At 45.8% G+C, this 15,943-nt stretch overlaps 1 protein-coding gene and 1 long non-coding RNA gene across 2 annotated transcripts in view; one reads left to right on the forward strand and one right to left on the reverse strand.

Moving 5' to 3' along the window:
* The window catches only part of ATG2A (autophagy related 2A), a 44,362-nt gene extending 34,291 nt beyond the window's left edge, over positions 1–10,071 (reverse strand). Inside the window, exons 1-6 of the mRNA XM_015410846.1 lie at positions 9,831–10,071; positions 4,094–4,256; positions 3,572–3,724; positions 1,896–1,998; positions 1,404–1,581; positions 1,060–1,197 (exon numbers count right to left, since the gene is read on the reverse strand). Of these exons, the coding sequence (XP_015266332.1) occupies positions 1,060–1,197; positions 1,404–1,581; positions 1,896–1,998; positions 3,572–3,724; positions 4,094–4,256; positions 9,831–10,001 (906 nt within the window). The 5' untranslated portion in view covers positions 10,002–10,071. The remainder of the gene's footprint in view (positions 1–1,059; positions 1,198–1,403; positions 1,582–1,895; positions 1,999–3,571; positions 3,725–4,093; positions 4,257–9,830) is intronic.
* An 878-nt stretch (positions 10,072–10,949) lies between these two features.
* Positions 10,950–13,873, forward strand: LOC107110115. The gene is made up of 3 exons (XR_001482501.1): positions 10,950–11,098; positions 13,584–13,700; positions 13,798–13,873. It is a non-coding gene; the product is annotated as an uncharacterized LOC107110115 (long non-coding RNA).
* Positions 13,874–15,943: the final 2,070 nt, after the last annotated feature.

The raw sequence follows: 15,943 nt of genomic DNA on the forward strand, positions 1-15,943 counted from the left end.
CCATACTTGTCTGTGCCACAAGCGCTCTGCTTCTACTCCACACTTTGAAGACCAAGGCATGTGCCTCAGGGGCTCTGCCTTGGTGAACTGCCAGCCCTGACATCTCTCCCATAAAGCTGACCCCCAAGGACCAATCCTTGTCTGCCAGGCCCTCTGACTGAATCCAGCTTCATCATTTGCACCTCTATCTAAGCAACTACTCTCTGTGAACAGGCAAAACTCTCCCCTTTTATTGAATTTTATGTATGGGCTTGTGCCCCTTGTAAGCCGCCCTGAGCCCGCTTGCGGGGAGGGCGGGGTAAAAATACCTAAATAAATAAATAAATATGCCTTCTGGATACTTCCCCTCTTCCCCACCCTGTCACTAGCATCTGGCCCTATTAGACTGATAGCCAGTGCCACACAGACCTCATCACCTGCGCATTTGGGGACCCAATGCTAGCAGGTACACACAGGGAGATGGAGGAAGACACAAATCCAGATATTTTGCCCTCATGAAAGGGGTTACCTGCTATTCTGGATTCATACCCACCCACTGCTTTATTCTATGCCACCTCCCTTCCCCAGAACATCAGTCTTCACCCTAAGTATACTGACTTCATTTCAGGAGGGTGGCTGTATTGGTCTGCAGTAGGAAAGACAGATTCCAGTAGCACCTTACAGACCCACAAGTTTTACAGGCTACAAGCTTTCGAGAGACAAAGTTCCCTTCAACAAATATTTTTAAGGTGTTACTGGAATCAAATCTAGCTCTTATATTAGCAGATTCCTCGTTTGCCTGGGAAAAGCAGAAGGGAGGGAGGGGAGAAGCCCCCTGCTCCGAGACCCATCTTTGGGAGGAGTCCCAAGGCCCCGGGAATTTGGCACCAGCATCCAGGAAGCTCACACACCCAAGAGCTCTACATGTACTTTTGACATGTGGCCCAGTTACAAAGCCAGTAAATCTCCTCAGTTCCTTCCTCTCCCTGTTTCCAAGATCCGAACAGGATTCCCAGATCTCTAGGACGGAGGTGAGATACTGCTTTCAACAGGTCGCAAGTATGTGTTTTGAGTACTGACCTTGGGTCCGGGGAAAGCCTCGTTTTGCTTAAGCTTGATCCTCATCTCTGTGTACCCAGAGCAGCTGCCAATCTGAAGCAGAGGGGAGGCGGCCTCCTCCTCCTCCTCCCCCTGAGAGCTGGACGACTCCGCTGCCTCCTGGATTGGAGGGAGGGGACAAGGCATTCCTAAACACAGGGAGACGGGAGTCTGCAACATCCCACCTCTCTCTGGTGCTGCTGTCCCTCTGTGCATTTGAGCTGAGGAGGCAGCCCCCCAGCCCCACGCCATGGGGGTGATGGTGCTTTGAGGCTCTTGGAAGAGCTTCAGTCCTCCCAAGACAGAGACCGCCCACAGGGCTATACCTTGGGAGCAGGGGACGGTGCACGAACACCACTGTCTCCACTACCGTCTGTGAACTCCTCATAGTAAAGCAAGATACCGCTCAACTGCAGGATCTTGTGCACAAAGGCCGGAGGCTGGTGGATGTTCACAGGCAGCACTTGCCCAGGATCCTTCACTGCTTCATCACAGTATTCTAGCCTGTGGTCCATATGCAGAGAGAGAGAGAAAGCACAGTAGGTGAATAGGTCAGGACAAGCAAGGTACCAACGACTCAGCAGGGGGCAGTCCCAAAGTAGTCTCTCTATCTATCTATCTAATGCCTGGCCATGCTCATCTTCCTTAAGTGACCACCACTTTCCATTGAAAACATGTTGGAGGAGCACACCGCACCAAGAGTGCTTACTGACTCAGTATGCACACGGGCAGTCTGCTAGCAATAAATGCCTCATGCCCTCAAGCGAAGGTAATTTAACAAATGCATCACATCCATCGGGTGAGCCGAAGCCACTTACTTTTTGATGTGCACCTCCAGGGCCACACTGCCCTGTGCCCCGCTCGGCATGTGCTCTATGCGTACCACAGTGTCCAGGAAGGTCACCTCAATCCTTCGCAAGACTAGCAGAAAGAAGAGAACACCAGGAAATCACTAGGCTCCCATGCGTGGCTACAAAAACACATTCTACCCAGCCTTCATCGAATAGTGAGAGAGCACAAGACCTTCAGTACTCAATGAGCACAAAGCGAGATGGAAAACCTCACACCGTTGGGCCGCTGCCTTAGGAGGCCTGCCCCCCCCCTCCAGGCAAGACTTATTCATAACAGTGATGTGCACGGATGTTAGTTTCAGAGGGTATACATCAGAGCTGTCAAGCTCATTTCAGGGCAGGATCTGACATTAATGTCAGTCTGTCAGGCTGGGCCATGAGTGCCATATAATTCCAGATACCGGAGATATAAACTGTATAAAGGACAGCAGCTGGTAAGCTCCGAATTGTTGTATCCTCACTGCAAGGCCCCAAGAGGTGGGAGGGGGGGGCAAAGGAAAACCCCCATGGGCAGACTGGAGAGCCAGCGGTGCAGCACTGGGCAGAGGCTCCCACGCTGCTTGACCGCTAAAGACGAGGTTGTTCCGCCATGCTGAAGCGGCAATCGGAGTGGCTCAGCCCACCCCCCTCCCGAACAGTCTCCTGTTCCCTCCCTTGCACTCGTTGCTCACGGGCCACATAAGAGCACTGGATGGGCCAGTTCCAGCCCTTATTTTTGACACCCCTGGTATACATATTGGTCTGCTGTAGACCAGCCAGATTCCAATCCAGTAGCTCCTTAGAGACCAACAAGGTACTGGGGGTATAAACTTTCAAGAGCCAAAGCTCCCTTCATTAGATATGTTTTCTTGGAATTTCCACAATAGAAGTGGATGATTATTTTTGAAGAGGAGGAGAAGGAGCTTGGCCCACAGCGCTGCAGCTTGATCTGACATCAGTAGCCTGACAACCACACAATCATAACTTCACCCCACCCACCCCGGCCATTCCTAAAGCTTTCAACCTGCTTCGTAGATCCAAACAAAACAAAAATGAAAGAATACGCAACCTCTACCTGCCCAAGTTTCACTCCTAAGATGATGTTTTATATCCCATCTACAAAAATATATTTGAAATGTGTGGTTTCTGAAGAAAGCAGTGATCATTCTAGGGCTGGAGAAGGAAGAGCACACATAGCCCAAAGATGAGGGATTCAGAAACAAAGAATGTATTCTTTCTAAAAGAACAGAAACCAGTGCACTACTTTTTCTCCCCTCTTTTTATAAAGCTACATGAGGTTCCAGTGGGGATGTACAGGAAAATGCCCACCCTTCTGTGCATAATGCAAAATCGTACATAGATCATGTTGAAAAACTAAGGTTCCAGAACTACTCTAGGCATGAAGGTGCAGAAACCAGAAACAAGATTCTCTCTTTATAGGCATTAGCCAATAGGTACCTTCAGCAGTCATACTGGAACATACTTATTTAATTCATTTACACATTCCCCCCCCCCCCCCAGTGTTTCTCCATTTTACCTTCGCATCAGCTCTATGAGGCAGGTTAATCCGCAAATGTGCAACTGGCCCAAGATCATCCCCAGCCCAGGTATACATAACCCAGGCAAAGCTCAGATGTGAGCATCTCTCCTGCACCGAAACTCACCAGTTTCTATGGTTTGGGCAAACATTTCAAGCCCCTCAAGAGGCTGGGGGGTGTCTGAGGGCTCTTCGGCCTGCTCCTTCAGGCACTCCTGTGCCAGCTGCATGCTTGTGGTCATGCATGATGCCCAGCTCTGTGACTCTGAACCAGGGGGAGCTACAGAAGTACAAAAGGGAAAAGGGTAATTGGGTCATAGGCCAATGCAAGAGGTAAAGCCCTGAAGGTGGGTGGAAACTGGGGCAAACAACCTCTGGGGCGAACAGCCAGGCAGGAGATGGACTCTCCTTTATCCTGCATCTGCCTCCTTGGCCAGTTCACATTATGACCACTCAAGATGGGTAGCTCTGCTGCAAAGGCAAAAGCTATCCAGCGTAACAAAGGAATGCAGAAAAGCCTAAAAGTGCTCAGCCTTTGCCCCCACCATTCACTGCAAGGAGGATCTGGGTTTCCCCAGCTGCACAATCCAACTACCCACGTCTCCCCCCCCCCCCCAATCTGTGCACCATCCCCTCAACTGGCTCTCACCGCTACGGTACTTTGGCCGGCACGTGATCTGTAGACCGCTCACTTCCACAGTGCAGTTCTCAGTGACTAAGGCAGACCAGGGGATTGTGACAGCGATACTGTCGATGAAGCCATCAACGATTTCCAGGGGGGCTCCAATGGACTCCAGGAACTCATTCACGGACTGTCATGGGAAGAGACTGAGCTGAGGTCAGGCGGCAAGAACGTGGCCCATCTTACCAGCAAATCACCTACGTGCCAGCAGACAGGCCCTCTGAAAAGAACCCTCCCTGGGTCATCGAGTGTCACGAATCAGCCTTAAAAGGCCCAGCTGGTATCAGATGGGTAAGAAGTTTGGTTCACAGGTTTGGGCAATGTCACCCATATTCAGCCCCGGCACTGGAGGACCCAAGCACCAATCTGGATGCTCCTAACTGTACAAACCCTGCCAGGAACAGTAAGAGAGAAAGGAGGGGGGGGGGAGGCAAAATGAAGATGTCCACTCAACTGTTGCTATGGTTTTACGTAATTGCATTTATACTACAAAACTCAATGATGCAAACAGTTGCCAGGAGGTTTCTCACCACATGCTAAGCAGACCCAGACCTGCATACCTTCAGCAAGGCTGCTGCATCACGTGCCCTCCCCAAGCATGCCTGTGGATCTAGATTTAACATCAGGTCTGTCACACTGCAATATATAGTTGCCAACATGACCTTAGCTCAAGCAAAAACTGCAGCTGATTCCAGGTCAGTAAAAATCAACTGCTTTGATGGGCGCTTTGTAGCGGAAAGTGCCATCTAGTCGCAGCCAGCATATGGCAATCCCATAGGTTTTCAAGGCAAGAGACTTCAGAAATGTTTTGCCATTGGAAGTCTCTGCAAAGTAACCCTGGACTTCTTTGGTGGGCTCCCATCCAAGTACTAAGTGCTGACCTTGCTTAGCTTCTGAGATCCAGTAATTGTGAAATCTAGAGCTAAAGTCTGTGGGGTCTTGCATGGATTAGGAAAGTTTCTTCAAGTGTCACCTTACATTTCATAACCTCAAAAGTAAAATGCAGTGATTGGTTTAACCGTGCACTGTCCTACTGACACCCACACAAGATGAAGTCCATCACAACCCTTTTCTGTGTGCTGCTGGCAAGTGGATACTGCCTTTCCCTCCTGCATACAAAGAAAAGCTGACTAACGTCTGGGAGATTATGGCACTTTGCAAATTAGCCCAATATGAACAACCAGGTCTCAAAATCATGCCAGTTATCAATTTTTTTTTTTGCCTTTTGCTCTTCTTTCTTCCCTTACCTACAGCCACTGGGGAGGAGAAACAAAACACAACCTGCCTCAATGCAAGCAATATTTTCATTACGAGTGATCTATACTTCACATAATATTTTAGAACAGATAACATTCTGAAATGTGTTTTGTAAAATTAAACATACAATCAAACTTAGCGGATCATTTGCTAGTTTTTAAAACTATTTTATTCCAAGATAGCCCCTTCCATCCTCCCCCAACCCAAGATTGTGAGCCTCTAGAGCCTCATCTCAATCACAAAACTGTATGTTATAAAAATAGCCCAATAAAAATAATGTTTAAAGGACAGTTACATTTTGTATCCTGTAAAGCAAATCACTGAGTAAGCTGAAAAGCTGACCTGGCTAATTTTGGAGCATTGTGGGATATGTTGGTTTAACAGCCAACTGATGTTCATGTCGGTAAAGTCTTCTTAATAAATCTGACCAGTCTTTATATATAACATCTACAAGCTCTAAGTCTCTGTGTTTGAAAACACATGGATGGAACCTAGTGCTGTGTCACCAACCTCATGCCAGGGACTGGAAATGAATGATCCTCACCATACACTTGGGAGCTTGAATGAGGCATTTTGGACAAGTTTTCCCCAAACTGGGCGACTGACCAATTAGTCACTAAGTACTGCAGTGACCTCTAAGCCAAACAATAGACTCCAAACAGATCCACCTGCCATACTGGGGCAGCTACATGGGGAAGCCAGGAGGTGGGGCAGGTCAGTACAAGTTAGGCACTCAAAAGAAAAAAATCAGAGAGTACACTAGATGAAGGATCTGGAAGACAATCTGAACTACTTGCTCCATTGCAAATCTGATTTGGGCCCCAGATCTCAGCAACAGAGGTATCAACTCATAACCCTGGCTTTCCTTGAGCAAAGACAACCAGAGACATGACCCCACTATCTTTGTCGGGAGCTATGCTCCAGAAACGACCCACCCAGATCAATGAGCCTACAGGAGGAGAACAAACCAGCGGACCTGCACATTCCAAACAATGTATCCCTGAATTCTTCTGGTTCCTTGACACTTTCTGTCCTGTTGTATTATCCTCCTTGAGAATTCTGTTCTCAAGCTGTCGGCAACCTTGCAACCCAGGGCTCCGCAATTCTCAGGCACCAAGACACACAGCATATGAGGAGTAGAGGTTAGCTTATTGCTGTGCTGACAAGTGGAGTTACCCCAGATTTATTTATACAGTGCAACACTTTGGTTATAGCTTTTTTTAAAAACAGCATTTAGGATTATGTTTGGTGGTAGCAATAACGAGAAAGGATGGCCATTAAATTATAAAAATCTGAAGGATGAAAAATAAGCGTGGCTCCTAAAGCCAAAGAAAATTTGTCAAAGCCTGCTGTGACTCCTCTACATTTTATTGTATGGCTCAAGCCCTCTGGTCGAAGGAGCTTGTTGTTAATGAAAAAAGTGACTCCTCTAGCGCATGTCTTCAAGGCCCTCCAGCCTACTGCAGGAAGAAATTCTCAACGGTTTACAGGATTACGTATGAGTTAAACTCCCCAGAAGGAATATACCTTCTGCTTCTGAGACAGGCACTATACAGAAGCACAGAGGTGGCCTGGGCAGAGCAAGGCTGGCAGGAGGTTGGAGAGCCAGTACTTCCCAGGCCAAGTACTCCACAAATGGCAGGCGTGCAAACTAATAAGCCACTGGCATGCTCCTCAGCCAAAGGAGCCAGCCAAACTGTCTTATACGAAAGCTAAGAACACGGACAGGAAGAGAGAAAGACATGAAAGGTCCTGCAGAGAGGCCAGCACCCAACAAGTGGGCAATGACTTGCAGGGATAATTTTACCCAGCTGGCCTTCCTCCAGGCTAGGGTGAGAGATCTCAGAGCCAAGGACTTCCACAGCCCCAGCACCTCCCACTTCACCCTGTGAGAGGCTGCAGGCAAGCACTCACGCTTCCAAATATTAATTGCTCCAGAATGATTACCTCCCCTCTGCTTCGGCACTCACGACCACCCACAAAACAGAACCCCAAGCATGCATTAAAGAGACATGTTGTGACAACTGCTGCTGTACATAGTAGGTGGGTAAAGGTCTCACGGGGCAGCTGATCTACACTGAATAAGCTTCGGCATGTGGCTTTATATCCTTATTCCCTGGCTCCACAAACTGACCTCCCTGGGAAACTTCTGACCTTTGCAAGGGAGGCTTGCTCAGGGTTGGTATGAAAAGTATAGCTTCCCTTTTAAGCAGATTATTTTCTTCTCTTTGTCCTCTCTTAAAAAATATTCATAATGCAGTGCAACATTTTCTACTTCTGTGAAACAGAAAATGAGTCTGAGGCAACCCACTGAGTCTGTGGTAGAGCAGGAATTTGTGGCCAGATCCAAAACCTTCTACAGTGGTTCACACTGCTTGGCTAAGGGCAAAGGAAGCTAATGCAGCAGTCCTCAGCATAAGGGAGGGTGACTGAAGAGCATGGAAAAGCCAACCATTATGGAGATCACCTCCTTTCACCACCATTAGAATGTTTTCCTAGATGTAAAGTTCCTACGGTTTGGAATGTGGTCCCCACCCATTGCCATCCTGTGCACTTTGCCCCAGCAGCAATTACATTGATATGAGCCAGGAAAAAGTCCCAGAAGACCAGGTGCTTCCTACTTCCCCCCACTGAAAGTCTGTTTATCTCCAAGGAGCCTTCCCTTCCCTGGATCACAGCCAGCAACAACACTGAACTCAGTAAACAGCCTCTTGCAAAAGCTGGAGGCTACTGGGGGTTTGTCATCAGTCATAGAAGCTGGTCACAACAGTCCTGGGGAGATTTAGGGGTCAAGGTAAATATACCTTTTAGGGTACCCACAGCTGTGCCACTCCACCTAAGTATGAGAGGACTGCTTGTGTTCATTTGTATTTGGCAGTTGCACGCTGGAGACAGGAAAAGCTTAAGGTAAAGGTAAAGGTTCCCTTGCTCGAAAACCAGTCGAGTCTGACTCTAGGGTTGTGGTGCTCGTCTCCGTTTCCAAGCCGAAGAACCAGCGCTGTCCGAAGACGTTTCCGTGGTCATGTGGCCGGCATGACTAAACACCAAGGCACACGGAACGCTGTTACCTTCCCACCAAAGTGGTACCTATTTATCTACTTGCAATTTCTTGCTTTTGAACTGCTAGGTTGGCAGGAGCTGGAACTAGAGACGGGAGCTCACTCCGTCTTGCGGCACCCGGGTCTCGAACTGCTGAACTACTGACCTTCCACAGCCTGCAGTTCAGCGTCTTAACCACTTGAGCCACCGCAGCAGGAAAAGCTTAACCGATACCTAAAGCTGATTGTGCTACTTCCCATTCCTAGAGAGCACCATCAAATCAGGCATGCCGATGCCTAGGAGCTCTCCAGTCTGCATCAGCAGCTTCACACCAACACAAACCCAGTATCTGGTCCCCACCAGAGTTTCCCTTCAGGGTAAATAAACAGGGGGAAGGAATGTCTGCCCTCCTCCCCTCTGTGCCATCACCCTACAATGGGGACACATACTCCTCAATTGCTATTTTGGCTGCAGCAACTCAAGGGATGACTCAGGGGCACACCCTGTCCTGCTGTAACCCGGCAGGATGGCTGTGGGTGTAAAAAGGGCAATTAAAGGGCAGCTGGAGGCCAATAGAAGGAGCAAAAGGCAGATGAAGCAATGGGGGGGAGGGGAGATGACTCCAGGGCCAGGTATGCAGCTAAGCAGAAGGCAGGCAAACTGAGATGCAACAACAGAAGGGGGTGGGGAGAAGAGACTGTCAGCGGCAACTCCTCTCTGGAGCCTTAAGCAACCTCACCCTGACCCCTTGTGGCTGGCTGTGCGAGAAGCAAAAACAGAGAAGGCCTAGAAGCCAGTTAATGGTGGCTGTTTGTTGACCCTCCAAGGCAACACTGTGAAACAGGATGCTGGACCGGATGGGCCCCCTGGTCTGATCCAGCAGGGCCCTTCTTATATACGACTAGGCTGCATAGTCACACAGTTAAAGAAGCCAGCGAGACTTGGGGAAAGTTAAGTTTGGACAGCTCTGTTTCGCTCCCAGCCACTCAGTCCTAGCCTACCTGACAAGGCTGTTGAGAGGGTAGGGGGGGGGGGGGCGACGACAAGGATTATGTACACCACCTCGAGAGAGAGAAAAGATAAGGGTGAACGGCGTCTCTCTCTGGAAGTGATAAAAATGTGACGGACGTGAAGAAATATGGAGTCTCTGGCTGAATTCAAGCGGGGATAAAGAACATTCAGGAATGGCAAGCAAGCAAGTAGAGTGCTCCCTTCGAATTGTAAGCGGCTTTAATGAGACGGGGCAGCCTTCCCGGGCAGCCCTGCCCTGATAACATCCAGCCCCCTGGAGCTCAGTGTCCCCCCGCAACCGGACACTTGGGCCAGCCTTGCTCCCTTGGGAGGCAGGCGAGCGTTCGGCAGGTGAAGCTGCCCCCACTCTACAGAGGACCCGCCACGCCTCCCTCACCCAGACATCGAGGTGGATGCGGCTGAGGCGGCCCGCACCGGCGTAGAGGTCGAGGCTGAGCTGCTCGAGGCCGAGTCGCTCCTCCAGAAAGTGGCCCAGGTAGTGCTGTAGCAGGTAACGGCAGGCGCGCTTCTTGATCGAGCTCGACCAGGGGAAGAACCAGCGCGACATGGCTGTCTAGCTGGCTGCCGGAGCCGGCCCGTGCAGCACCTCGCGCGGCCGACACGATCACTTGACTCCCCGGCTCAGACCCCAGCTTCCTTCCTCCCAGGCCCAGCCCGACCCCCTCCCAACTGGAGCAGAGAGCCCCGCAATCATTGGCCGCGCCGTCGGCCCCGCCCACTTGTGTCAGCCTGGTTGGCTTGACGAGCTGAGGGAGGGAAGTGGGAGGAGCTAGTGGAAAAGGTTGCACTTCAGGGACTGAAATAAAGTCCTCTCGGCGGCGCGAGAGCCCGTGAAATAAGTCGCCTAGCTCAACAGAGCGCATGCGCCTGTCCTCGGACTCCCAGGGACGAAGTAAATAAAGCCTATGAGCGTGCGCGGCTGGTCATGCGCAGATATTACGGGGGGTGAGGCGCATGCGGCAAAAGAGTGGCCTCTCGTGTGCGCGCACAGGGCGCCTGCGTGCAAAGAGAAGTCGCTGGGGAGGACGAGCATAGAGTTGAAATGGCTCATAACCCAGTTTCCGGTTTTGTTTTTGAAAGGGGGGGTAGCGCTGTGTGTGGAGTGAAACTACAGTAGGCGGACAACATTGAGTTCAGGCATGGTTTATATTTTATTTACTGATAGCTTTATATTTTTAAGTATTTTTATTAATTTTCAGTTTTATAACATAACAAAATACATAATGAACATTTGGGTTAACCATATCAAAATAATTAAACATATATATTAATGTCTCAGGGATGCAGAAGAAGGGTATATTTTCAATATATCTTAAGTACTATAGTCTATTAACAATCATAAAATATCGTTCCCTTATGATGTCTTACATAAACGTGATTATTTCTTGATATTTAGTCTATATATAGTTTAAGGTTTGAGGTGATTGTCCCATCACATACTCCCTGAAAGGAAGCCATTTGATTAATGAACTGCTATGTGTAATGTTATCTTCAGCGAAACACCAAGCCTCCGGAAGAAGGTCGCCAGGTAACCGGAAGATGCCAGAGACAACAACAACATTCGGAGCCCGCCGGGAGAAGAGAGAATGCACTGCCAACAGGGTGCTGATAGGGAGTCCCTCCCCTTGTGAAATGTGGCCCTAGGTAGGTTTAATCACTACTATATAGTAGTAAGTCTGTAAACCGCTCTGAGACCCATTAGGGGTTATGGGCGGTATATAAGTCTCATGTAAATAAATAAATAAATAAAACCTAATGGAGTCAGCAATTTTATCCATTGCTATTAGCTCCCAGACCTTGGTGAACCACCGCAAAATAGAGATTGGAGACGGGTCTTTCCAGCTAGTCGCTATTATAATTTTAGCAGCCAATAAAAGCATTGAAATAAGTTCTCTACGTATCTGTGGTATCTTATTATCTCTCCAAAGATCTAATAACAATACTTTAGGCGTGTTGTCTATGTCAATCAGTTATACATTTCACATAATGAAGTACATTAGACCAAAAATCCGATACTTTTTTACACTCCCACCAACAATGCAATCTCTTTCAGTTAGTTTAGTGGTACAATCAGATTGCCAACTTTTCTGATAACTTAACGTCTGAAGGGAGTGTGAATCAAGCAATATTTTATGTAAAATAGATATTGTATGTCTAATAGATGTTTGATTCTGTTTCATTAGTCTTTCAAATACAGTAATAGGCTGCACTGATTTATTGCCCAGGTTCCAAGATTTAAATAAAGATACTAATTGTGAATATTCAAACCATGGGAGCTGGCATGTAAATTTCTGTTCTAGGGATTCTTTTCGGGCTAGCTCATTTCCTTGAAGAATATCTATAAATCTTGTAATTTTGTGGAATCTCTATTCCCTGAAAGAATCAGGATTTCTAGCGGGAATAAACCAGGACTGGTGTATAAAAGAAGTCATCGGTGAAGGTGAGGGTGTCAGTAGACCTTTACTGTCCCATATTTTGAACATATTAGTTAAAAAAGGATTGGAACCTATTTCTCTAGGCCTAATATTCGGTTTTTCCCAATACCAGTGATTGGAATGGGATGTTTGCGAGATATTGGTTTTCAACTATCTTCCAATCAGTATCCAAAGCAGGATTATAAAATTTTTAAAGGCCCAATAAAGATACTGCCTCATGGTACAGCATAAGATCTGGAAGAGCTAGACCCCCTTTAATAATAGGCCTTTTTAGCGTATTGACACTAATCCTGGGCCTAGAGGAATTCCAAATAAACTTAGTAATAGCCCTCTGTCAACCTTTAAAGTATTCTTTTGGTAGTGCCATTGGTATTGAGCGGATGAGATATAAAAAATTAGGAAATATAAAGGTTTTAATTATTTGGATCCTCTCTATCCATGAAGAAAATGATGCAGCTTTAGTTAGATGAGGATCTTGAAAGAGATCTTTTAATGGTAGGAAGTTCACCTTAAGAATGTCTGCTATTTTAATTGGAATCTTAATGCCAAGGTAAATCCATGTTTTATTAATCCAGCAAAAACCATAGTTTGATGCAATGTATTTCTTGTGTGCCTGGGAGAGTTGTATAGGGTAGAGATAGGTTTTAGATGGGTTTGCTTTAAGACCTGAAAGATCTCCAAAAGTTGAAAATAATTTCTGTAAACGAGGTAGTGTGCTTTCAGGGTTTGATAGTGTTAAAATTAGGTCGTCTGCAAATATTCTTAGGCCCAATTTGTATTCCATGAATTTGAGGGTCATTTCTAATGGCTTGTGCGAAGGGCTCCATGGCCAGAGCAAATAGAAAGGGTGACATAGGGCATCCCTGTCTTGTCCCCCTGGCCAATTGGAATACCTCTGTGTCCACATTATTAATTTGTATGTACGCTGCAGGTGATGAATACATTGCCCTAATAGCCGTTTGAAACACGGGGCCAAAATTGATGTGATTCAATAAATTTTCCAAATATGCTGGTTCCACCGAGTCAAACGCTTTTTCCATGTCAACAGACAGGGCAATAGACGCATTAACTTGATTCTTATGGCAGAACTGAATAATATCTATAACTTTTCTGGTATTGTCTGTGATGTCTCTTCCAGGAATAAACCCTGTTTGATCTGAATAGTAAGTCTATTAGCTAGGGTGGCTGTGAAAATCTTATAGTCGACGTTCGATAGGGAAATCGAGCGATATGAACTTGCATTATGTGGGTCTCTATCTTTTTTTAGAATGACAATAATTTTGGCCAAATTCCAGGTAGGAGGCAATGTTCCAGATTTCAAAATGTTGTTACACGTGTCAGTCAGCTGAGCTATAAAAAGGGGGTGGTATTTTTTATAGAATTCGGCAGTAAAGCCGCCTGTCCCTGGGGTCTTGGTATTTTTGAGGGATCGAATGGTGTTTGAGATCTCTTCTGTAGTGAAAGGTTCTTCAAGCCAGTTTTTTTTTAGCCTCTGAGAGTACTCTTTGTGAGGAATATCGTAGGAGAAAGTCTTTAATATTTGCTGTCTCTGGATTAGTAGAGGAATATAAGGCTTGGTAATATTTATGAAACGTCTCTTTGATAGCCTTAGTGGTGTGATGCAATAGTCCCTGTCTGTCCCTAATTGCTAAGATAGTGTTTGTTGTTCTTTTCTGCCTTACTTTCCAAGCTAGCAGTTGGAGGGACCGTGGTCCAGTAAGCCAGTACTTCTGTTTGGTATATAACATTTGTTTTTGGATTGCCGTGGTCTCAAGAGCTGCCAATTTTTTCCTTTCCAGAAGTAATTTTCGGTATGTTCCCCCCCCCCCATGTTGTTTGAATTTTGTTTCTAATTCCCCTATCTGGGCTAAAATTTCTGATTTTAATCTTGTCTTTTCTCTCTTATAGGTTATTGTCTGCCCTATAATTGTGCCTCGTAAGACGGCTTTAAAGGCATCCCATATGAGATGTTGGGAAGTTTCACCTGAAGAATTTAATTCAAAATAGTCTTTGATTTGTTTTTCAATTTTTTCAGAAATGGAGGGAACTAATAAAAGAGAGCTGTCTAACTTCCAAGTGGGACTGCATGTGTTTTTTTCTTGGGATTGTATAGAGTACATAACCGGAGAGTGGTCGGACCAGAGGCAAATACCTACGTCAGCCGTAGTCATATGTGTAGAAACCAGAATATAATCAATGCGCGTATGAACTTGAAATTGGGCGAATTAATAGGTATAATCTCTTTCATCCCGGTGCCTTAATCTCCATATATCACTAAATTGGAATTTACTTAACAATGTTGATAACTGAGTATCAAAATCTGTAATCTTCTTGCCTGTCATATTGGCTCTATATTTGGGTCTCGATCTATCTAGAAAGGAGTTGGCAATGTAGTTGCGGTCTCCCCCAATCACACAAGGGTTATCACTGAATTTATTCAATTTAGTTAAAACCTCCTTCAGAAAGTGTAGCTGCCCCATATTAGGGGCATAAATAGAGGCTAAGGTTATTTTTCCCCCATTCAGGGTCCCTGCTACAAATAAAATCCGTCCTTGAGGATCCTTCCTAATTTTATCTCCTTGAAATCTAACATTCCTACTGAGTATAATAGCTACCCCTCTAAATTTTGAAGTACCCGCAGCTAAATATTGTTGTGGGTATTTAGTGGTGTTAAAGATTGATTTGCACTGTCTATTTAAATGAGTCTCTTGCAGAAATATTACTTCTGGTTTCTGTCTTATCAAGGCATTAAGAATTCTTTTCCTTCTAATACAATTATTCAAACCTCTACAATTAAGAGAGGTAAACTCAATTGTAGGTGTACTCACGAGGACATCATTAAAAGAACATATTTTATAGACAGTAGTACAGAAAATCTGAAAATGTGAAAGATATTCTTAGATATAAAAATAGTCATGACTGCGTTCTAACACTCAGCCAATTTATCAAAAAAAGACAGGTATATGTTTAACAAACTTATGGGTATCTTGTCTGTGCACCCTTTACCTAACTTTTGCATAAATGTTACCTTGTCCATCTCGGCCACTCCCGAAATCTGAGAAGAGTAGCAGAGTTGTCTTTCCCAAAAAGCCTGCTTACCCTGGGACATATTACAGAAGAGAAAAGGTTAACCACGAACAACAAAAAACTTTTAAACCAAAACAGAACCGCTTTAAGGGTTCTGTTTCCCCTTACTTTTAGGGTTTCCATAATAAGTTTTCAGTGAATAAACAACATATAAATCTTATGTAAATCTTTTAACTATTTTAACTTTGAAACTAGAGGAGCTAGAATAATGTACCGCTCCCATACTCCCCCCCACCCATATTATGAGCATTTAGATATGATAGGATATACAGCCAATGGAAAGTTTAGGCAATCAAAGGGGAAAGCATAGGAAAATGAAAAGCTTTCTGTATTGAAGACATGTCACTGTTCCATGAATCATTCAGTATTAGTTACATGAAAGTCACTCAGTTGATTCTGCGTCTCCCAACTCTATACCATCTTGGTACAGTACGTGGTTTATCTGATGGATCTTCTTCTGAAGGAGTAAGTTCCGGGGTTTCCAAGTGAAGAGCCTTCAAGAGAATAATTCAAGTATCTAAATCAGAGGCATGAAATGCCTGTTCTCGATGAATCACCTGCAGCTTGTAGTTTGCAATCCAACGATATTTAATCTTTGCAGCAGTCAGGGTAGAGGTAATTGGTTTCAACAGCTTCCTTCTATATAGTGTTTCAGGGGAAAGGTCTTGCAGGGCTTGTATTTTGGATTCTTTAAAAGTTAAGTAGCCTTTGGTATGGGATTGCGTCAGGATAGAAACCTTGGTACGGAGGTTAGAAAAACGTACTACAATGTCTCTTGGCCAGGCTTTTCGGTGTTGTTGTCGAATAGGGCCCAGTCTATATGCATAGTCCAGTAAGGGGGCCACACCATCTTCTAATTGCAAAATGGACGCCAGCCAATTCGCAATAAAAATTGCAAGCTCTTGTGTTATCTTCAGATTTCTCCGGAAATCCACGAAATTTTATGTTATGGGCTCTAAGTTGGCTG

Source organism: Gekko japonicus, unplaced genomic scaffold, assembly GCF_001447785.1.
Source record: "Gekko japonicus isolate JY-2015 unplaced genomic scaffold, Gekko_japonicus_V1.1 scaffold42, whole genome shotgun sequence".
Lineage (NCBI taxonomy): Eukaryota > Metazoa > Chordata > Lepidosauria > Squamata > Gekkonidae > Gekko > Gekko japonicus.